This window comes from Trichoderma ghanense, assembly GCF_004382785.1.
Source record: "Trichoderma ghanense strain CCMA-1212 chromosome Unknown scaffold_2, whole genome shotgun sequence".
Taxonomy (NCBI): Eukaryota; Fungi; Ascomycota; class Sordariomycetes; order Hypocreales; family Hypocreaceae; genus Trichoderma; species Trichoderma ghanense.
In genome coordinates this window covers 579,980-601,758 of record NW_027395665.1, presented here as the reverse complement: position 1 = coordinate 601,758, position 21,779 = coordinate 579,980, and the positions used below count along the sequence as shown (strand labels likewise).

General features: G+C 54.6%; 8 protein-coding genes across 8 annotated transcripts; 4 read left to right on the top strand and 4 right to left on the bottom strand.

The window, feature by feature from the left end:
- Positions 1–1,785: 1,785 nt before the first annotated feature.
- Positions 1,786–2,247, bottom strand: CCMA1212_002588 (uncharacterized protein; the record flags this gene model as incomplete). Its single annotated transcript, XM_073699968.1, has 1 exon — positions 1,786–2,247. The coding sequence occupies one exon, from the start codon at positions 2,245–2,247 to the stop codon at positions 1,786–1,788; it is 462 nt and encodes a 153-aa protein (XP_073561377.1).
- On the top strand, positions 2,116–5,125 carry CCMA1212_002587 (uncharacterized protein; the record flags this gene model as incomplete). The annotated part of the gene is made up of 4 exons (XM_073699967.1): positions 2,116–2,289; positions 2,417–2,927; positions 2,993–3,734; positions 3,796–5,125. The coding sequence occupies 4 exons, from the start codon at positions 2,116–2,118 to the stop codon at positions 5,123–5,125; spliced, it is 2,757 nt and encodes a 918-aa protein (XP_073561372.1).
- Positions 5,126–6,078: 953 nt separating this feature from the next.
- Positions 6,079–8,346, bottom strand: CCMA1212_002586 (Agglutinin-like protein; the record flags this gene model as incomplete). The annotated part of the gene is made up of 2 exons (XM_073699966.1): positions 6,079–8,193; positions 8,251–8,346. 2 exons carry the CDS (start codon positions 8,344–8,346, stop codon positions 6,079–6,081), a joined length of 2,211 nt encoding a protein of 736 aa, XP_073561373.1.
- Positions 8,347–8,799: 453 nt separating this feature from the next.
- Positions 8,800–9,249, bottom strand: CCMA1212_002585 (uncharacterized protein; the record flags this gene model as incomplete). The annotated part of the gene is made up of 1 exon (XM_073699965.1): positions 8,800–9,249. The coding sequence occupies one exon, from the start codon at positions 9,247–9,249 to the stop codon at positions 8,800–8,802; it is 450 nt and encodes a 149-aa protein (XP_073561374.1).
- Positions 9,250–12,173: 2,924 nt separating this feature from the next.
- On the top strand, positions 12,174–14,794 carry CCMA1212_002584 (Kelch repeat-containing protein; the record flags this gene model as incomplete). Its single annotated transcript, XM_073699964.1, has 5 exons — positions 12,174–12,300; positions 12,360–12,455; positions 12,520–13,193; positions 13,255–14,251; positions 14,325–14,794. The coding sequence occupies 5 exons, from the start codon at positions 12,174–12,176 to the stop codon at positions 14,792–14,794; spliced, it is 2,364 nt and encodes a 787-aa protein (XP_073561375.1).
- Positions 14,795–15,086: 292 nt separating this feature from the next.
- CCMA1212_002583 (HGH1-like protein) lies at positions 15,087–16,375 on the bottom strand (the record flags this gene model as incomplete). The annotated part of the gene is made up of 4 exons (XM_073699963.1): positions 15,087–15,884; positions 15,951–16,064; positions 16,138–16,287; positions 16,355–16,375. The coding sequence occupies 4 exons, from the start codon at positions 16,373–16,375 to the stop codon at positions 15,087–15,089; spliced, it is 1,083 nt and encodes a 360-aa protein (XP_073561368.1).
- Positions 16,376–17,150: 775 nt separating this feature from the next.
- CCMA1212_002582 (uncharacterized protein) lies at positions 17,151–18,671 on the top strand (the record flags this gene model as incomplete). Its single annotated transcript, XM_073699962.1, has 2 exons — positions 17,151–17,737; positions 17,801–18,671. The coding sequence occupies 2 exons, from the start codon at positions 17,151–17,153 to the stop codon at positions 18,669–18,671; spliced, it is 1,458 nt and encodes a 485-aa protein (XP_073561369.1).
- A 616-nt stretch (positions 18,672–19,287) lies between these two features.
- CCMA1212_002581 (uncharacterized protein) lies at positions 19,288–21,089 on the top strand (the record flags this gene model as incomplete). The annotated part of the gene is made up of 5 exons (XM_073699961.1): positions 19,288–19,425; positions 19,663–20,563; positions 20,626–20,663; positions 20,728–21,024; positions 21,084–21,089. 5 exons carry the CDS (start codon positions 19,288–19,290, stop codon positions 21,087–21,089), a joined length of 1,380 nt encoding a protein of 459 aa, XP_073561370.1.
- Between the last annotated feature and the right edge of the window lie 690 nt (positions 21,090–21,779).

Genomic DNA, 21,779 nt, shown 5'->3' with positions numbered 1-21,779 from the left:
GAGACCTCCTAGTATCAGATACCGTCTCTTCTTTTGACACGACTATCGACTAGGTAGCCGTCCAAGGACGAGCCTGTCATTTCGAGATACCTTGGGCAAGGGATTAGGTACAACTACTTCAAAGGCAGCTGCAGGATCAACCGGCTTTTTATCCCGTACGGACATGAATTAATCACTGTACGTAGGTAGTCCGTGATTGGCCACATACCCATTATGGTAATCATTGTTGATGGTACTGTGGTTCATCCAGACCAGGTATGGGTGGATTACATACAGTACTGATCCCTTTTCTAAAGCTCCGGCGACTTATGAGCCGGGCTGCTGCAAAACGTCGTCCATGAACCGGCTTCCCCGTGGCCCCCAATTTTCCCATTCGGTTGATGGACTGTCCGAGCCATCCATCGGACTGTCTGTGCCTGCAGTCACTATCACACCGCAAAAACGACACGCGGGTTGGTGCCTGCAAAGCACCAAGTGCTGCATGCCCGTACATACATCAAGCAGCTTGTGACACCTGAAACCTCCTAGCAGAGAGACCAACTCATCCAAAGACGCAAGGAGAGATGACAGAGTACCTACTAGTACCTATAATATGTACATTGGCATGCAGAGGAAGGTCGTAATACGCTGCAGGCGGTTCAGGTCCTTCTGTTGCGGCTGGAAACCTGTTGATGGGAGGTACAGTAGGTACGGGATGTAGAGAAGCAAAGGTCACTCGCTATCTGCAGCGACACAGAGCAGCGAGAACAACGTCAGCCGTGGTAGCGCCTGGGCAGTTAGCGCTGTACGCAGGCCGACTTGCGGCTACGCTGGACCGAGAACGGTGGGCCAATCAGGACCCTTGGTGCGTAAGCCCCCACTTTCTGCTTCAGCACAGCTCGGGACCCGCTTTTCTGGCTGAGCTCGCGCTAGCGTTTGCTTGAAGGAATTCGATTACCTTTGCACGGGGAATCAGTCAGTACAAGCACGTACAGTACATCAAGTCAAGTGAGGTGGACGAGATCGAGCCACTAAATTCAGGCTCAACAATGGTGAAGGACACAGAGATTGAACGTCACGTGCTGAAATTGCTGAGAAAGAGCTGGGGGTTCAGGGTCCTAGAGCTACTTCGTGGTTCTTGTACAGTACATACTACAGTAGGTACCTAGGAACAGCCCACACCCCACTTTCCTCATCCCGACTCAGCGTTATCCGTCGCGTGGGAAGGAGCTCTACTTGTACCGCCGGCACGGCAGGAGCTGGCTTGGCTCACGTGCATGGGTACAAAAACGCCCAACCCACAGCACATGGTACGAAACGCTTGAATGTACCTAGTTCGTACCTGGCCTTAGGAAATCAGGCCAAATCCCTTTGTTCGCGCCTCGGGGTTTGCAAAAACTGATTAGTCAACCGTCAATCATCCACCCACGAAAAGCCTAAACGTCTCTGTATCTGTATTCCGTACAAACCAACGTGGTGATACTTTGCTGTAACAGTACTAGCGCATGCCCGCCAAACTCGCTTCGCTCCTTCCTGTCGCAAGCTTCACGTTTCCAGCTCTTGACCGTCAGTGTTTCAGATCTTCGCATCGTGTTCCTGCGCAAGCCTCAGAACCGCTGAGACAGTCGTCGATTAGGGACCTGCTTGATTACCGACTTGGGGCCTCTCCCTCTATACCAGGTGAGATGAGATTTTACCTACAGCACAACCCCGGCCTTGCTCTGCTCTTCCGCTGCCCCGCGATCGAGGACAGACGTGGCGGCGGAACTGGCTCTACCTTAGTTCTTACCGTGGTCTTGTTCTTATTCAGCCATGCTCATACTGCCTTCGTCCTAGGAGCCGCCTCGATCGTCGCCCTCTCGTTACCCTGGCCATGAAGCCCGCGCCGCTGCCAATTGGTTGATATCGTGTCTTTGATTTTTCGTCTTCGTCGGCGGTCCGTCCCTTTGCCAACAGGGTCCCGGGCTGGCTCCGTTCCGGCGCTGTCTGCAGTCGGTCCAACGTCGCAACGACCAGACGTTCATAGTGCCGAGCTCTAGGGGTACTGGCCGTTCCCAGGAGCTGTAGTAGCCGCCGATCCATCGCTGATAAGACTGCGAGGAAGCTGGCTGCTCGGTGCCGGGGCGATCGTGTTCCATGGATGCCGCTCACATTTTCCGGCAAGGTCTGGGCACCGTTGCTCCCCGTCCGAACCACGTCTACGCTCAGCCGCCGCGGAACCTGGTCCAGAGCCCCGATGATTACTTCGACGGCGACACCTCGAGTCATCGTGTTGCCCACACGCTGACTGCATGCTGTCGCTGTCGCCAGGTATGATATAACGACAACCCCCACCCCTCACACGAAGCTCGGCTTGCTCTATCTGTGCTCCGCGTGCCGTGACCTGTACAATGGTAGCGAGAATGTCGGAGCAAAGGCTAATGGTATCATCCGGCAGCGGAAAACGAGATGCGACCCTACGCTGCCTCGCTGCCTCCCCTGCGAGAGATCGGGATCCGTATGCGAATACCTCGACGCCGCCAAGGGCCGCAAGATCAATCGCCGCTATGTCATCACATTGCAGGACAAAGTTCGAGCCCTCGAGGCTGAGCTGGGCCAGTATACCGATGAGGATGGTGATCATCCTCCAACAAGCGAAGAACTGGTCCGTCCAGGGGGGATGATCCGTCTCAAAGGCAATGACGAGACACCGCGATATCTAGGGCCGACGAGCGGCATCGCCATGACACGGCTACTCATGGCCGAGGCTAAGCGCTTCACTGATACCAACAAGATATCCGACCTCATCCCCGAGGTTCGAGCCAGGAGCCAGGCTCGCATGCAGTCTATCCAAATGACTGCAGCGGGAAGCAACAGGAAGAGTTACCCGATGGTCAGCGAATGCCCAGCCGAGGGACTTCCTACGCGGCCAGTGGCCGATAGGCTGGTGGAGATTTATTTCAAGAAAGGTATACCTGAAGCGTCTTCCCCTCTCCGCCGCATGTTTATGTCCAGTAATACTCATGGCTTCTAGCTCAAGTTCACTGGCCCGTGCTTCACGAAAAGGTCTTCCAAGCAGACGTTGATGCTGTCTACAACGGCGATACGGATGTCTACAGAAACTTCGTTATCCGCATGGTCATCGCCGTTAGCTTGCAGAAACTGGACACGCAATATGCCGGTTTGGCCGACGGTTACTACATGGCAGCCATGAAATATGTTGAAGAAGTCATCCGTCCCAAGGACCTCAAGACGTTGCAGTGCCTCATCCTCATCGGCCAATACTCGCTGCTTACACCGACGCGAACGCCCGTGTACTATGTTATCGGACTTGCCACCAGGATATGTCAGCAAGAGGGGTTGACGGATGAGAAGACCATCACGTCGGGCTACAATCTGGATCCTCAAATCATCGACATGCGCCGGAGGCTTGTGTGGATCATTACGACCATGGAGTTTGGGCTTTCCTACTACATGGGCCGTCCCAGTGCATTTGCCGTTAACAGCGACCGTCTGAACGTTGAGTTCTTTTCCGTAGTCGACGATGCGAACATTACGCCACAGGGCATTGTGCCTGGCCCGCCCAACCCTCGCAAGGTTGCTACCATTCACTTTTACAAGATGACAAACCCTCAGGCGGAAATCAAGAGGACTCTTTACGAACGCAAGAGACCGGAGCCCAGAAACGATGACCATCCTTGGTTCCAGAATATGGAAAAGACGCTGAGGGACTGGTTGGACGCGGCACCACAAGAGCCTGTTTGGGCCAAGTCTTGGTAAGGAGACCATTATCTATGCATTCCATGTTAGGAGCTGGACACTGACTTTGAACAACAGGATCACTGGTTTCTATCACCAAATGAGAGCTTTACTATACAGGCCTTCCCCTCAAATCCCACAGCCGTCGGCTCGTGCAGCCCAGATTTGCTACGAGTCATCTGCCGCCACGATTGATCTGTCGTCGAAGCAGATAGGGAGCGACACTGTGGATATATCCTGGGTGTTCCTCCTGACATTGAACTTGGCTCTCAGCACACTTCTATGGACGATATCATATCCCGAAGTCCGGCGCAATCACCCCCGCGAAGAGGTCGAGGAGCTCGTGAATACAGCATTGGAGTCTCTGGACCGATGTGCGGAGCGTTGGCCCGGGACCGCAGCCACGTCACAGCTGTACACCATCTTTGCTAAAGCTTGCATGCAGAGCTACGACGTACAGGTGAAACTCGAAAAGGAACCATTCTCCTTTGGCAGCCCGCCGGGGACAGCCGAATCTCAGTCCTCACCCGAAGGCTACGCTCAGTCAAACGCCACCACGCCCCGGCCTCTCACATACCTCAACCCCCCGACCTTTGGATACGTCTTCGACTCATCCCCCGAGTCCATGAATAATTACGCCTTCGACCCCAACTACCCTCCTCCCCAGCCCACCTTCCGTTCAAACTCCATCTTCTGTAACCCGGCCACGGACAATGGCAACCGACGATTCTCCTACTTCCCCCCTGATGTCACTCACATGGGAGAGACCGGTCAGGAGGACCCCTCTGCTCACGGAGTTCCTCTACCGGACCACATACCCCATCACTTGCAGTCACAACCTGAATCGTTTATCCAATCCCATATGCCCACACCTCGACCAACCCTATCTCCGTCGGCAATGGCGATGAAGCAAACGTCGAGCGTTACACCAATCCATCCGTCGCCCCTTTCGGCTCAAAGCAACATGTCACCACCTCAAAAGCCCATCATTGCACCACAGGTTACGCAGCCACAGCCACAGCCAACGTACGCAGCCGCCCGAATGACACAGCCTGTCCACCACCAACGACCGCTGCCACCAGCACCCACGTCCGTATCTGACTGGTTCTCCCCTCCATCTCAGTTCATGTCGCCGTATAACTTTGTCACGTCCAGCAGCGGCTACTTCAACGAGGCCATGGCCGGCATGAGCGGGTTCGGAGGCCCGCCGGGCCCCGGCCTGGGCCTTCACAACATCACCGCGCAGCTCGAAGCCGGCGGCATGCAGTTTGGCTATTCGCCCGCTAGACAGGGCAGCCTGTCTCAGTCGCAGCAGATGGAGCTCATGGAGGATTTGGAGAAGGACGGCGTTAGTGCCATGGATGCGTACCTGCAGGACAACCAGATGAATGGCAGGGGGTGGTATTAAGTTGTAGGACAGCATCCACCCATCCACATATTTCCTCTCTATCTTGGCTTGCCCCTTTTGTGTTTTTGACCTTCCTTATTATTGTTTTACATCACCATCACTGCCATTTATCATGGGAACCATTTTTGGATACGAATTTAGACGGATTTATGGCAATGGAGTACTGCGTTTCATCCTCACCAAATGTATGCTGAAATTTCCAACTGTTGACTTCTTTTCAGATATCCAAGGGGTAGCCACTTAGCCATAAGATGAGGGGGATAGGATAGGATAAACATTACTTCTCCACAGCTTCTACTGTCGGCAACCTAGTCTTTTAACCTGAAGAATTGGGTATAATCCTTTCTTAGCCATCATCTCGAACCTCCCAAGCTATTATGAATCTGGCCTCTATACATGATGCTTCTTTCGTTGATTCCCTCGATCCATCTCAGTTTGCTACATCATTGAGGATTAACAGCGAAAGAAAAAGCTCCAATACTCTACTTTTCCTGTCTCCATAGTGCTGCGCTCACTTTCTCACCATCTCACAAATCTCATATCGACGGCAAATAGCTCAGGTAAAAGAGTGACCAGGGAATCTTCCATTGTAATCCCTCAAGAAGTTTCATGATTTCGTATGCAACCATCCCTTCCAGTGAATAAAAGCCTATGCTAACCAAAACCGTTTGCTTAAACGAATGTGATAATGCCAGGAGATGATTGCCACGTAGAGCATTTCACCCCCTAGATTATACATTATCCCGATGAGATCTTTCCCTCATCCCATGCCTTCATTCCAATGCCATTCTGGTGAAAGAAGATTAGGAGATAGCATAACAAACATAAAAGGGGGTATAAACGTGTGTAAAGGAGAGTTCATGAAGTGACCCAATCATATATGGTCATGATAGTCCGTAAATAAAAGAATGAAAGAGGAAATAATTGAAGGGATCAAAGGCGAGTGATCTCGATCAGAGAACCCACAGACCCAGAATGGCGGCAACAAGGAGACCAAAGTTCTCGCTCGGTCGAGAGAGATCGTTGGAAACAGGTATGCCGCTGGTCGGCGAAGTGATAGGACCAGTTCCCGTTGCTCCGCCGTTGCCGCCCTGGCCGCCATTGTTGCCGCCGCCATTCGGGGGCGCTCCAGTGGGACCAGTGTCGCCATTGTTGCCGCCTTGGCCGCCGTTGCCGCTCGTGCCGGTCGGCTCAGCACCGCCAGCGCCGCCAGGGAATCCAGGGCTGGTTGAGCTTGCTCTCTCCAACTGCCCGGGAGAGCTGAAGCCTGTTGATGAGACATTAGCGCCTGTTTGGATAGCAGTGCCTGTCACAGCAGCTCCCGATGAGCCAGTGCCGGCTGGGGCACCAGCATCTGTCTCAGAAGTCGCTTCGGCCGAGGAGCCGGTGCCCGTCTCGACAGAGGTACCAGTTCCAACAGAAGTTCCCGTTGAGAAACCGGTACCGGAGGGAGACACGGTACCGGAAGGGGAACCGGTGCCAGTGGAAGAACCAGCACCGGTAGGGGAATCGGTACCGGATGGGGAGCCAGCGCCAGCGGAAGAGCTGGTACCGGTTGGGGAATTAGTACCTGTCGGAGGGGGTACGGCTCCAGTCTCCCCCGTGGTAGCTGAGGAGGATGGACCGGTGGTGGTTGCGCCGTTGGAGGCCGACGGCGACGACGACGCTGACGCCGACGCCGATGCAGATACAGACGCGGACCCCGACGCAGAACCTGACGCGGATTCGGACGCGGACACAGATGCGGACACAGACCCCGTTTCACTATTCACACTAGTGGGTGTCGTACCTGGTAGAGAAGAGCCAGACCCTGAGACTGACTCAGAAGTGCTGCTGACGGACAACGACTCAGTGCCAGAGGGCGGCTGCGAAGCTGAGCTTGAAGGGGTGGTAGAGGACGGCGGTGTCGAGGAAGCCGCGGTAGACGAAGGCGGCTGAGACGAGGCACCGGTTGTCGAAGTCGACGTTGGCGGTGGTGGCAGGGTTGACGACGTCGTCGGGGGCGTAGAGGTAGACTCTTGAGACGAGATTGTAGAAGAGCTGCTGCTCGAAGATGAGCTGGGGCTGGTGGTGGAGCTCGGGCTGGTGGTAGAGCCGGCGGTGGTGGTGGGAGGAGGAGGAGGCGCGGTAGTAGACTGCTTCGTCGTCGACTCCACGGGACTTGAGGTGGTCGTCTCGATGAAAGTTGTCGGGCTTGCAGAGACCTGCGTGGTGGTCCCAAGGGTGGGCGTCGTCGTCACAATAGACTCGGGGACCGTAGTCGTCGTCTGTGTGGGCGACGTTTGTCCGTCGCAGAAGAAGAGGAACTGGGAGAAAGGAGGATCCAGTGCAGCCTCTACTGCCTCTTTCGGGATTCCTTCGGCCGTTGCAACGCAGTCAATGCACTGATTGAATGCGTTCAGGAAGTCAGATCCGTCCTCGCAAAGCTCTGGGATCTTGCCGTCCTTCTGGGCAATCAGGACTGCTGTTTCGCACGAGTCAAAGCATTTGGCCGGCAGGGGGGCGCGCTTGGCAAGGCTGTGCGTCTTTCGGCGAACCTGCTGCTTGTTCGGGCTGTAGGCGCGCCTCTTATATCCAGGCAAGTACGTTTGTAGAGGTCCGTCCGTCAAGGTGGACTGTGACTCCCAGTTGCCGGTTGTATAAGTAGAGGTGCGCCCCTCTGATGCTTTCCGGACAACGCTGTACTCGAAGATGTCATACGACAGACCGAACATCTCCGGGTTCAGATTGAAGTAGCCATTTTGCGGCGGGTAGTAGCCCGTCTTGCCCTCTTCCCACTTCACGAGGTTCAAAGGACAGGCTGGTTCACAGAACTCGGGCTGGCACTGAAAGTCCTGAGGAGGAAGCCCCGGCCAGAAATTGCATCCATCTGGCTTTGGGGGATTGCAGACAAAGCCAGGCTTGCACCCATAGGTGAGATCTGGCTCTGTTGTCAAGGCAGCATAAGATCCAGTTGGCTCCGGGCAGAGAGTGACTTTGAAAGTGGGAGCTTCAACAATCGTCGTGACCGCGGCATGTCTCAGCTCGAGGGCGTGAGTCGGCGTCGGCACAAGCTCGCCGTTTTCAACCTAAAGAAATCCGATATCAGTCTATTGTAAACACAATATGAGGCGTGAACTACCAACCACATCTCTGTTGTAAACTCTTCGGACGTCTGGCTTGGCTGCGCAATGGACTGCGCCCGCCAAAGCGCCAATTGAGACGGACGTAAGCAGACGCATCTTGGGGTTGGGCTCTTTCAACACAACGGACGAAACGAGTGCAGCCTTTGGTTATGCCCAAACGATGGAAGGCAGCCAAAAGGCTAGACCAGGACAAAGGGGGAGCGAGAGAATGGCTGGATCGCCCAACGACTGACGCCAGATGTGACAACGGAGAAGAGAAATGAGCTCCGGTCCTTCGCTGGGGGCTCTTTATGGAGATGCAGAGAAGATATGGCGTTTAGTCCTAGTACTATGCAGATGGAGCTGCTGCAATCCCCCTGGTCGAGGGGATACTCATAGGTACTAGACTAGTTAGACCATTGCGTGGCGTGCGCGTGTAAGACTCACCTCACTTCACCTGAGAGCAAGAAATTGACCGCCTGGAAGCAGTGAGGCTGAGTTGGGGCCGTGGGGGAGCTCAACGGATCGATTCAGGACGAACCCCTGGGCAGAGGAAGCCAACAATAGCTCTTATCCGCGGAAAAGCCAACCGCCGGCCATCATGGTGAGTTGGCGGGGGAGGCGGCGACACATACATACATACATGCATGCATACATACATACAGAGACGGGTATGTACTTGTCAGAGGTGGACGGCGAGACCGGATAAGTGAGCTGAAGGGTGAGAGCCAGACAAGGCCACCAAGAACCAACAGTCGGTAATCCTCCTCTGGACTGTAGGGCAAGCCTCGTAAGGCCTAGTGCCAGGGAGCAAGACCTAGCTGGGCTGACTTTCACAGCGCTTTGCAGGGATACGGCCGGCAATAGGCCAGCCAGAGGACGAGTGCCTGAAGGAACCCACGAACCCCTCGCCGAGGAGTCTCCGACCATCCACAACGCTGCCAGGCCGATGATGGATTGACAGGAAAGTTTCCTCGTCAGTTTGTCATAGCTGCAACTAGCCGCAACGAGACAGCACATGCGAATGACAGGGATGTCGAGTCTCGGCGAGTGGCTGGAGCAGATGCAAGCAGCTGTGGCGATGGCGCCCTCCCAGAGCCTCCAATTCTCGGCACGACGAATAGAGAAGAACCATATCGTTTCTGGATGTCACCAGGGCAGGGATTGCGCCTCTTGGACCTTGTATCGGGATAAATCAATGGCCGACCTTACGCGGACGAATGTCCAGGCTGAGGACTAACATGATGTCCGAAATACGACACATACAAGTACAGCATGTACGAGCATGTATGCACCCGTTGGCGAGTGAAGCAGGGCCGGAAGAGAGGACAGAGGGCGATGCTGTCAAAAGCCCAGCGGCACAGACAAGGGTCCAGGCAGTCGCGGATGAAGGACGAGCTGAGCTGGGTTCTCCAGCCTCTCCAGCTTCGGGGGTCCAGTATCTGGTGACTGGATCCTTCGATCTCTTATCGCCCGGCAGACGCTTTCCATTCACTCTAACATGAGGCAAAAGCTGCCCGGCTCTTCTGCGTCCAGTGCCACCCAGTGGTTACATTGCATTGGTGAGTCGTAGCACATACTCGAGCCGGGAGGAGAGCGGAAATGCCCGAGATGGTTGAGGGACGTCGCTTTTTTTGCTGGATGGCGTTTCGGTGGTAACGGATCGGTCGAGCAGCTGCTTTTCCTCCCACGTTGACACCGAACCGAGCCAGCAAGCTGTTTTCTGATGCGGGTCACGCCAGGGTCCCATTTTCGTGCCATGAAGGATCTGCGGGCGCTCGAATAAAGAATCGATTTTTCCTCGCTGTTATTTTGGGAGGTGGTGACATGTCAGCAAAGATTGAGTGAGGTTGAAGGTCCAAGGCCAAGCGAAGGAGCACCGAACAGGGCCTAGCGCGGACAAGGCAGCAAAGTGCCCTTAGTCAGGACGGCGCCAGCGGGTTAGCTTCCAGTGGCTGAGATGGTCCGTGTTCGTACTACTACACTGATGCACCCACAATTGGCTGCTGGCGGCGCGAGTTCCTGTGCTCTGTGCAAGTACCGCTACAGGCACGACAGGCTCTACTACTACCCTAAAGACGACAGCTACCTTACGTGGGCGGTCTTTTGCGCGCCAAACCCCTCACCACTCTATTCTGCAGCTTGGTGATTGGCTCAGCACCCTCAGGTGTTCCCGTCCACTGAAGACGCGCTAAAAGGGCCCGCCAAGGCTCCTCCGAAGAAGTTGAGACCCCTGTTCTAGCTCAGCGTTAGCTCCCCAAGCTTATCCGTCTTGCTCCCCAAGATCTATTTTCGACCTCAACAGTCATGACCGGGAGAACCAGCATCAGCAACCAGCGCAGCAGCACCTGTGTCTCTCTCTTCGAAGGAGCAAGCCTCTTCCCCTCTATCCCTTTTTCGATACCGCCCTCCTCTGTTCTTCATCATTCCGAAGAGGCTGCGCCGCGCATGATTCAATTGGCCGGCTCTTGGGCAGCACCACATTGCACACAACACCACGCGCATTAATATCCTGGGGCACCAACTGTGAGTGGTGCTGCTACACATAGACGATCCTTCCAAGAATCCACCCGTGCGGGGTCTGCCTTATGCACGTCCGTCTGCTTCTCGCCCTCGGCCGCCTCTGCAGAGACGCAACCACACCAACGAACCAGAAGGAGGTGCAATGCCGATGAGTTGTCAACCCGACCGGCTAACCATGCGCTCGTCCGGTGCGAGAGCGCGGCATCCCACCTCTCAATCCCTCAGGTCCGCTTGCTAGTTGCTGGACTAGCTCTGCAAGCAGCAGGGTAAGCAGCTAGATTTTGGACAATGCTCAGCTAGTGCTATGCTCATCTTCTACACACCGTCATTTGTTGCCGACAAGCCTGACTGACTCTTGGCCACTGCAGACGATGGAGGCATCTCGGTCGTTACCCATAACAATGCGGTACCGCAACATGAGAGACCAGCCTTACTTGTCCCAGCCGAGGGTCTCTGGTGAGCCTCACGTCTGGTTCCTGTCATCATGCTGAGGAATACCTACAATGTGGCAATGCCTGGTTGCAGATACTTGTACACGGGACAAGTACCTACCAGTCAAGGTATGCAGGTATGGTTACCTCCCAGGCCACAGCTCTTCACTCGCCAATGCTACTATCCGTGGGCTGCATTGCGCTTTTTAGCCTGTTGACCCGTTGGCACTGCTGGATCTCTCCGTCCCCGGCGATAATACCTCCAGGAAGAGAAAAACAAAAGGCCAAGGCAACGGCTTGCATTGCCACTGGAGTTCCCGGGAACGGCTGCATCCAGTCTCTGGCTTCTCACCTTTTCCCGTCATGTGCGACCTTTCGCGGCCCACACGCTGCTGCCATCCCATTCCCAACGTGATATGAGATGCTTCTGTGCCTCGAACCATCCACAGCCGAGTTCCAGCTAGCGGCCCGCCTTGCGTACCACGTCTCCGGGCCTCTTAACTCAGCTCTGGCCTTTCGATCTCGTTCTAGCTTTTTGAAGCCTGCATTGATGTGCACCTTGCCCACGATCGCCTCGTTAATCGTACAGGATCGGGCAGGCTTCGTATCCAAGCCAGGCCCAGCGCGTGTATAGCTGGTTACCCGGGGTCGTCTTGCATGGGCCTCAGCAGACCTCCTGGTGTTATCAATGTGTTAGCTGTCTGCTGAACACTCCGGCTGCTGCTTTCAGCTGAACGTGGCGGAAATTCCGGACACATCCTATCTCTCACTTCACCTTGTTTGGTCACCGTCCCATCACCGACTGTCCTTCTCCTCCCTTCCTTCGATAATTTACTAGAGTCCGATATCGTATCCTATTCTTCCGGAGCAACTGCAGTCACACACTGTCATATCATGCTCGCCAGTTGGGTTCACCACGGCTAAAACCCTCCGCCTCCGTCTCAGCCTTTACCTTTTACATCGCCGGCTTCCACAGCCAGATAGGCAGTCATGTCTCCCAAGCATACCACGAGAGCGGCTCTTCTAGCACTGCTACTGCAGCCTATACAAGCACAGTTCAGCAACTGGGCTGATGACCAAATCAACACAACCATATGTACCTGGACCGAGCCCAGAGGTATTGTATTGCCAGTAGGCTACCACCACTCTCTCGCCATTGCTGACGGTTGACCGTAGCGGCCCTCATCCGGAATAAAATCTACCTCGATGGGGGCAGCATCAGGTGGTTACCGGGACTGAAGGACGGGTCTAACGGGCCTGCCGTAGACTACGGTATGCAGAGCCTCGAATTCGTGTGATGATGGTAATGGTATCGTTTACTTACTCCTTCCCACAGGAAACTTCCAGGGAATCCTCCTGACGTACAATTTGAGTTACGCATTCACCCCTGATACGAATGTCACGGGTCTCTTGCTGCAAGATAAGTTCTCCAAAGCACCAGGAGGACTTGGGCAGACCAACGGCGATTCACCAAACTACATCGATGGTGCCCTCCTTGCCAACGATGACGAGTTCTTTTTCTACGGCGGCTTGCCCCTAGGCGATGAGCGGCAATATGCAGATCCGGCCAAAGACGACCTCCTGGTCTACCAAGCCTACCAGTACGGAGCCGAGAAGGCTCTCTTTGAGCCAGGCTTTCATCGATTGGACAATTTACCAAAGAATGTCAGCCAGTATGTGACCTATGGTGGTGCGGCCAACGCTCCCTCTGAGAACCTGGCCTGGTACTTTTCAGGGTCAACGTCCCCATCTGGCGGATCCATCTTTTCCAACTTCAACGATACCACGAGGCCATCAAGAGTCACCAACTCTCTCATCACGCTGGATATGACGACGCAAGGAGCTGAGACGTGGAGCAACAAGAGCTTGCCCAGCACGATCAAGGGCCGTGCAAGCTCGGAGCTTGTCTGGGTTCCCGTTGGCGCAAAAGGCATCCTCGTCGCTCTGGGGGGTGTCGTTTTCCCGGAATACGCCAATTCAAGTCGAGAATCTCAAGATGCCAAAGCCAGCGTAGGCTCCCTCCCCAAATACCGAGTTTCCTCTTTCTTATCTGGTCCTAATGAGTATATAGAAATCTCAAAGCCCTGCGTTTATGCGCGTAATCGACGTTTACGACGTTGCTGGCAACAAGTGGTATACGCAACCAACCGAGGATGGGCCTAGCACACGAGCTCGTGGATGTGCTGTCGTGGCCACTGCGTCCGACAGCTCTAGCTTCAACATCTACTACTATGGTGGCTACGAAGGCATTGATCCTACCCTACCTTTTCACGACGACGTCTGGGTCCTCTCCCTGCCGTCCTTTACGTGGACCCAGATCAACAATGGCACGGAATCCCACGCGCGGGCAGGGCACAAGTGCTTCACTCCGTACCCCGATCAAATGATGATCATTGGTGGCTACACACCCGTTCCCGGCACAACTATATCATGTCTAGAGGATGGACCTATTGTCATGTTCAACCTCACCAGTGGAGAATGGATGGACTCTTACGATCCTACCGTCTATGGCGACTATGGCGTCCCCGAGAAGGTTCAAGCCGTCATCGGAGGCACAGCGTCGGGCGGTGCAACAGCTACCCAACCGGCTGCCTCTGGCTGGGCAGATCCGGACCTGGGCAAAGTGTTTGATACGTCTTATGATCAGAAGAAAATTACAACCTACTGGCCCTATCCAGCAATTCAGTCGGCCCATCCCCCAGCACAACCATCACCGAGTCCTCCGTCGAAATCCGGAGGACTACCATCGTGGGTGGGACCAGTCCTGGGAGTTATTTTGGGCCTCATTGCCCTTACCTGCATTATTGTCTTATTTTGCCTTTGGCGACGACGAAAGAATATCGGAAACCGCTCAAGCACCAATACCAGCGATGAAGCCGGTCACAGAATCCTCTCGTGGATCCGAGGGCAGCCAGCAACCAACAAAGCTCCGACGGAAACCACCACCGAGGTGACCCCAGGGAGCCCCGAGATGCGTGAATACGTGTACCCCAGTTTTACGCCGTCGAATTCGGCCTCTGTGCCCCCCGAGCATCATGAAATGGCCGATACGCAGTTGGTGGAGCTTCGTACGTTTACCCGCCTCCTCCTCATTCGTTCCGTGAGCATACAGATAGGTCTAACCGCAGTATTCTATTACAGCTGATACGACCCGAGTTGAACTTCAAGATACCGGGCTATCGCCGATGGACATTCGTGAGCGGTACTCTCACTGGTTCCCAGGTAGAACCGACGATGGCTTGCCCAGCCCAACCAGAAGCTCGCTTCAAAGCACGTCCGCGAGGAACACAGTCTCCCCCATCAAAGACCGAAACAGCGACTCCCATACGGCTATTTCGAGTGGCCTCCCTTCTCCCCCGCTACCAGAAGCCGGCGAGAACGACGAGAAATCTCTTCTGCCTACCCCCGAGCCAGCAACCACCCCGGCAGCCGAGAAGAGGTCAGAGTCGACGGATGAATCAGCGAAATCTTCGGAGGGCCATGAGTTTGTGGTGTCGCCACCAACTGCGGAAGAGAACCCGGGTGACGACTATCTGACAGCAAAGAAGACGTCTTCTTCAAGCAGTCCAACCACGCGAAAAAGTGTGTTCCAGGAGCAGCGTGATGATTAGCACGGTACAAGCCGGAGGCGAGACAGCCCAGGAACGGCGTCGGAAGACGGGTGGTCTACTTCTTTTATCATGATGATGCATCAAGTTACGAAACTATTATATACGACTGTATACCCACCCCTGTTTTAATGAAATCTATCTCGAGGTTTTGCACAGTCCGAGACCTGATGCGAAAGCATTTTGTGTATCCTAGTCCAAGTATATACCCAATGTTGGCGTCGCACATAGGAAATCAAGGTCACCAGAGACCAGGCAGTGAAGAGATTGTAGATGGCAGCTATACTGCAGTTTTTCAGACTTCAACCAGCTCATCATCCTCGTCTGCTTCAACCTCCTTGACACGCTCCTCCGTACCCTCCTCTGCCCCTTCCGGCGCCTCATCTCTCATGAGAACCTGCACCAGCCTATCGCATGCTTCCTGGACACCCTCATCGTTGACTCTCATGTGCGTCTCCCGAATGATGGGGTAGACCTTCACCTTCCTCATTAGGTCACGACCTTCACGCGTCGTCGTCAACAAGGTCAACGTCTCGACGTGGGTCTGAATGTTGGACGTGTCCGAGTCACGCTTCTTGTCGGGAGGGAGGAGCTGCAAATCGGGCAACATGTCCATCGAGTCATCGTCATCGTACTCTTCATTGCCGGTAATCGGCAAAAGCACATAAGGCAGGATATCAATCCCCGAATCCGACAAAAACGACGGATGAGCGGAAACCTCAAACGCGGCGTTCTTGATGGTGTTTGCGACGCCCTTCCTGCGGATGTCAGACTTGTGCTCGGTGAAGACCTTGAGCTTGGTCAGGGGGATGACGCCGTCGTAGGGCTGCTCGGCGAGGAAGTACTGCCTGACGTCGGCGTGCTTGGCGAGGTCGGCGAAGACGTAGGCGAGGTAGTCGAAGTCTGCCTTTTTGTTGTAGGCGCCGTCCTGGCCCTTGACGAAGAGGTCCATGAGGTGGTCGATGACGCGGTCGGAGGAGGAGAGCTGGGAGGGGGTTTCTTGGGTCTTGTGGAGGATGGATTTGGTGTCGGAGTGCTTGGAGAGGTTGGCGAGGAGCATGGCTAGGAGGTCTGCGTTTGGCTCTTCGGGGTGCTTTGTGGCGCATGCGCGTCAGCAATGGTTGGGATGGTTTGTGTGATGATCGTTGGAGAGACGTACGACGATGTGTGAAAAGACCATTTCGAGAAACTTTTCATCCGTTGCTACAAAGTCTAGGATTTCTTGGTCTCCTGTCAGGTTGATGAGGATTGTCAAGGCATGTTCGGCGATTTGCTGTAAGATAACGGAGGATCAGCTCTCCGTCCGGCCAAAGTGAGATGAGCGTGAGAAAGAGAATCGCCCCTACCGGAATGTCCCGGACAAGGAACTTTAGGTGCTTGACTGGCTTCAGCTGCTCAGTCTTGAAGATGGAGGGATCAGTCTCTGAGAAAGGGACGAGGTTCTCTATGGCGAGGGCTCTGATTTGGGGGTTTGGGTGGGCGATGAAGCCCACGAGCTGTGTATGTGTTAGCATCTCTGTTTCTTCGTTCACGTATATTCTGATTAGTTTTGGCATGGAATACCTCTTCTATCTCCGTCGGCATGATGAACCTCTTCTATGTTAAATGAATGAATGAATGAGATGATGCTTTTATACGGGATGAGTATGACGGTAAAGTAAAGAATGCCGCTTATCGTATGAAATATTTTGGAGGGGCAAGGTTATGGATTTTGATAGTGGGGAGAAAAAATGCTTGGGGCGGCGTCATAGGCGGTTGCTGGCTAGCTGTTTTAGGTAGCATTTAAAGAGGATGCATGAACTGAGACGACGGCTTCTATACGAGAACGGAACCATATCAGAGTGATGGATATAGAAGCATTCATTATATAGTAGATAGAAAGGAGAAGACATCGTTCATAAAAGATTCAGAACCGTCCCTTCGTATCAAGACAAGGTATCTTGGGGATATGCTTAGAAGATCGATGGATCCGGGCACCATGGGTTCCTCGCAGAAAATGCTCCAATGTTTAATAGGCGGCAATATTGAAGTGAATGAAATCAAGCTCCTTAATCAGTTGTTTTGCTTTGTTCAATCATTTCTAGCATACATTTTCCGATACAGTGCCTTGAGCATCAAGAGCCAAACTCACTTACAAGTCAAAGGCGGTGAGTCGCAAGCTGTGGGTTTTCGGTGCTGCGCGCTAAGCCTAATCCGCTAAGAGGGGTGGCAGATCGATAAGACACAAATTTTTGATTTTCTGCCCACCAACGGAGTTCGTCCGGACCCAGCAAAACCAGATTCGCACCTTGATATCCAACCCTTGCGGTCATCACAAAGAAAAGAATAACGACCATAGTTTACAGCATTGTAGCGCAAGATGCCCAAGGCAACGATTCCTACCGCGACACGCCCCGGGCGGCGTCACAACCCCCTGGAGGACGATGTCCTCGCGACGGGCATCCTCCGAAACAAGCCTACCAAGAGAAAGGGCAAGGACGTTGACGAATCCGAGGAGACATTTGTGGACTCCAAGGCCTCCAGGAACATCCTGCGGATAGGTCGTGAGCTGATGGAGGAGGAGAACGCCGACAAGCCAGCACAAAAGACCACGGTGGACAACTTTGGCTACGACTCAAGATTCGGCGAGGAGGATGGCGAGCAGAAGGGCTACGACGAAGAGGAGGCCTGGGGCGACGAGGAGGAGATGGTGGAGGACGTCGAGGTGGACCCTGAAGACCTCGATACGTACAGGAAATTCATGGGGGACGAGGAGGAAGATGACCTGCTGAAGCACGGCTGGGATCTCAAGCCTTCCGGTGAAGCTCAGGGCGAGTCTGTCAATCTGGCCGATCTGATTCTGGAGAAGATTGCGGCGCATGAGGCAGCGCAGGCTGGCGGAGGCAACGTCCGCGCGCCCGACGACGACTATGAGCTTCCGCCCAAGGTCGTGGAAGTCTACACCAAGTAAGTAGTGCCGCCTTTTTGCCATTTCATCCAGTGTTGCGGGCTCGGCACTAACAGCAGCAGGATTGGCGAGATTCTCTCCCGCTACAAGTCCGGCCCTCTGCCCAAACCCTTCAAGATCCTCCCCACGATCCCTCACTGGGAGGACATCATCGACGTCACCCGGCCCGAGAACTGGACCCCCAACGCCTGCTATCAAGCGACCAGGATATTCGTCTCGGCCAAGCCCGGAGTGGTCCAGCGGTTCTTGGAGATGGTCATCTTGGAAAAGGTCCGCGAGGATATCTACGAAACGAAGAAGCTCAACGTCCACCTGTTCAACTCCCTCAAGAAGGCCCTGTACAAGCCTGCGGCGTTCTTCAAGGGCTTCCTGTTCCCTCTGATTGGCAGCGGCACCTGCACGCTGCGGGAGGCGCACATCATTTCAGCAGTCTTGGCGCGGGTTTCCATCCCCGTCCTGCACTCTGCCGCGGCCATCAAGGGCCTCTGCGACATTGCCGCTCAGGAGGCTTCTCAGGGCAGCGAGGGAGGTGGCGCGACCAACATCTTCATCAAGACTCTGCTGGAAAAGAAGTACGCGCTTCCCTACCAGGCCATTGACGCCCTCGTCTTCCACTTCCTGAGATTCCGCGCCGAGGACCCGGCTGCCGCCAGAGCTGGCGATAGCATGACCGTTGTCATGAGCGGGTCAGATTACAGGGCCAAGCTGCCGGTCATCTGGCACCAGAGCCTGCTGGCGTTTGCGCAGAGATACAAGGGCGACATTACCGAGGATCAGCGTGAAGCACTGCTGGATCTGCTGTTGACACACGGCCACTCCGCCATTGGTCCTGAAGTCCGACGAGAACTGCTGGCCGGACGAGGCCGTGGAGTCCCCCTGGAGCCCCAGGGCGTGGCTCTGGATGGCGACGACACGATGGAGATGGATGCATAGAGTGTATGGCGCCCTCGAAGAAGCGACAGCGGTTAGATGGGAATTCGTTTGGCGTTTCGGCGTGTTTGGAATTGGGAAACTACAAAAATGGATATTCAAGTTATGAAGGCGGAAGGACAATGTCCCATGAGATCATGTCACATGCGACAATACCAATCAACAATTCTTTTCTTTCTCCTGCACATGTCGACTGAGTGAAGAGTGAAGGAATCGGATCCGTGTGTGATGCCGAAAGCCCCTGAAAACGAGATGCGGTCAGGTTTCAGACCCGCAATAGCAACAGCACTGGTTGGACCTTCCATCAGTCGTTCGTGATTTGTGTTCGTCATGACCACGTTGGCAGCTCTCCGAGAAGTCCGCCTCCAATTTTTTTTCTAACCACTGACATCCCTATTCTCCCTATATATGCCATACGTCTCCCTGACAAGCTCATTGTATCAATCTCAACAGGCGTTCTTCAGATTTCCTCCTCTTCCTTTTTCTTCTCTTCAATATATCATTTTTCATCTCCCATGTTGTTCAGCCTCTATTGCTAATACCAATCTACGAGTTCCCTCCGTTCCCTTATCCTCCAAAAACCTGCTTGCCTCTCCGCCTTCTTCCACGATACTCCATCATGTCCGATGACAGACACATTAACGCAGCAGCAGGCAACACTCCAAGCTCTCACGATGTCAAGTCCGCACCTGGTCTTCTCATATCTGGCAAGTCTTCTGGCAGTGCTAACCACATTGGCAGCTACTTTGATCTCTCAGTCCGCTCCATACCTGGCCCGCCAGGTTTCCCTCCCTCCCTCGCACCGACGTCAATGAACGCTCACGAGCAGCCCCGGTCTACCCCTTAGGAGAGGGCGATGCGGGACGGCGCCTTCTCAAGCTCCAACTCGCCGATAGAGTCGCCACAGCAAAGACCGAGAGTCAGCTCGTTGTCCGCTTCGGCCCCGAAATTCGGCGTCGATCCGCCCCGGCCGCCGCGCGAGGGATTCGAATAGGTCTGGTTCCCAGAGGGCTTCTGGGCGGAGAGACAGCTCACGGCAAGCTATCCCCGCAAGAGCGTTGCCAGTTCCAACACGCGGTTCTGGAAGTGGCGCTCTCGATCGGGCAAGTCTGTGAGCGAGACGGATGCAACTCCTGAAGGGCAATGCGCCTCCCGTGTGGCCTCCATGTCCGGGCCCAAGCCGAGATATGAGCCCCCGAAACAAGATCTGCCACCCATTCACCAGGTCTGGACTCCCTATCTGTCCGAATCCGACCATGTATTCTCGCTTCAACATCCCACCGTGCCGCCTGTCTCGGTATCGCCTGGCACTGTCTTGAGGACCCCCCCATCCAAGTCGCAGCAGTCCAGCGAAAGCATCGTTGTTTCGCCCGGTCTAAAGAGCGGCCGCCCCATGGGCATCCCTGAAGAACCTTTGCCTGAGGGCCGTGCTCAAGCATCGTTGAAGCCCGCTGCACCGATGAGTCCCCTGGTCTCGCCTAGGATCTTATACCTGAAAGCCAAAAAGGAAATCGAATCCAAGCTCAAGCACCAGCATTCCGACGATTCGTACGTGCACCACCCGACCGATGCTGGCCATCCGACAGGTTCTGGGCTGGGAACCGAGCGCCTCAGCAAGAATCACGCTCCTGATGAAGACCCTCGTACGCGGTCAACAATTGAAGGCGCCCGAAGATTCCTCGCTGCCCAGAGCATCAGCAGGACGGGAACATGGTTCAAAGATGAGCACCATACTTTGAGGATAGGCCGGAAGCTTTTCGGAAGGGCCCCATGGCATCGGAAGGACTCCAATGACTCCATCAACAGCGTTTCCAGCTCCATCAGGGTGGTTCTGAAGGGCCAGACACCTCCTGCGACCCCGGCGACCCCGGCGACGCAATGGATGAAACATGCGAGTGCGTTGGCAGACATGTAAAAATGACGAGAAATGTGAGAGAGTTAACCTGCGAGCCGTTAGATAGCTATAACACGTCCAATGGCACATTTCCCGGAGGAGTAAGTAGCTCTCCTGCATCTGCTTGCACTGTCGTCTTGTTCGCATCAGCTTATACTCCGATAGGAGGCCGTTCGAGTCAGCACACCTCCCTTGGACGAAGACACGGCCGATGGCAGACCTCGTGGCTTTTTCACGTCCCTGACGCCGCCCTCGGCGGAGGGCGAAGCCAGCACCAAGGCTGTACCACCCGTGCGCTCGACAAAGCGCTACAGTGTCCACGGCCAGCCTCGCGAGTGGTGGGATCAGATGCCTCAGCGGACAGGCCGCGCGGCCAACAGGTTTGAGTTCGACGTCCTGGAACATTTGCCTGGAAGCCCGTTGTGCCCTGCCGACAAACGGCACAAGAGCGGCGGCACAGGCGTGTGTGTGTATCACGGACGGAGAAAAACCAAATCGCACCTCCGAGACGGAGTGAGGAGAGGTGAAGGGCTGGATTCGTCGTCGGACCTGGGTTGACGACGATGTGTTACGCCTCGGCTGCCATACTGTTCGATAAGTCCGTTTGCCCTACGATGAGATCATTTCTTATTCCTGTATGCACTTCCTGTATGCACTTGTATAGGCTTCTCATTAGCCCTTGAACTGGAGTAGTATTGTATAGCGCTTCCCTCGTCATCATGATGCGTTTCTAGCAAGTGGTCTCAGTTGACGTGCATCGTTTATATGTATGTTGACGGAGAGCTTTGAGACAATTGCCTAATCGGGCATTTGGCGAGGGTGAGGAACGTACCACATTGGTGCTAGGTACCTATGGGCGTTGAGCAAGTTCAGATATTTGCTACATCATAACAACATTTTGTGAAGAAAGAGCATTACAACAATTACAGGATGGTAGATTTTGAGGAGCAGAGAGTCGTGAATGAATTTGCCCACTTGATAGAAACAATAGGTGAAGCACAAAGGATGCCCCCTTCACGTACTCCGTGGACAGCCAAATCGGCGCCATAGCGCCAAAACTAACGCGTTTGGCCACCTGGAAACGCGCCACACGCGTGCGACGTTCGTTGAGTGGCAGGTCTAGGTTAACCTCATCCCCAACCTCGAATCTCCAAGGGCAAGACAAAGACATCTCGCCTTGTCGCACCTCGACAGCCCGCTTATCAACGTGATGCACC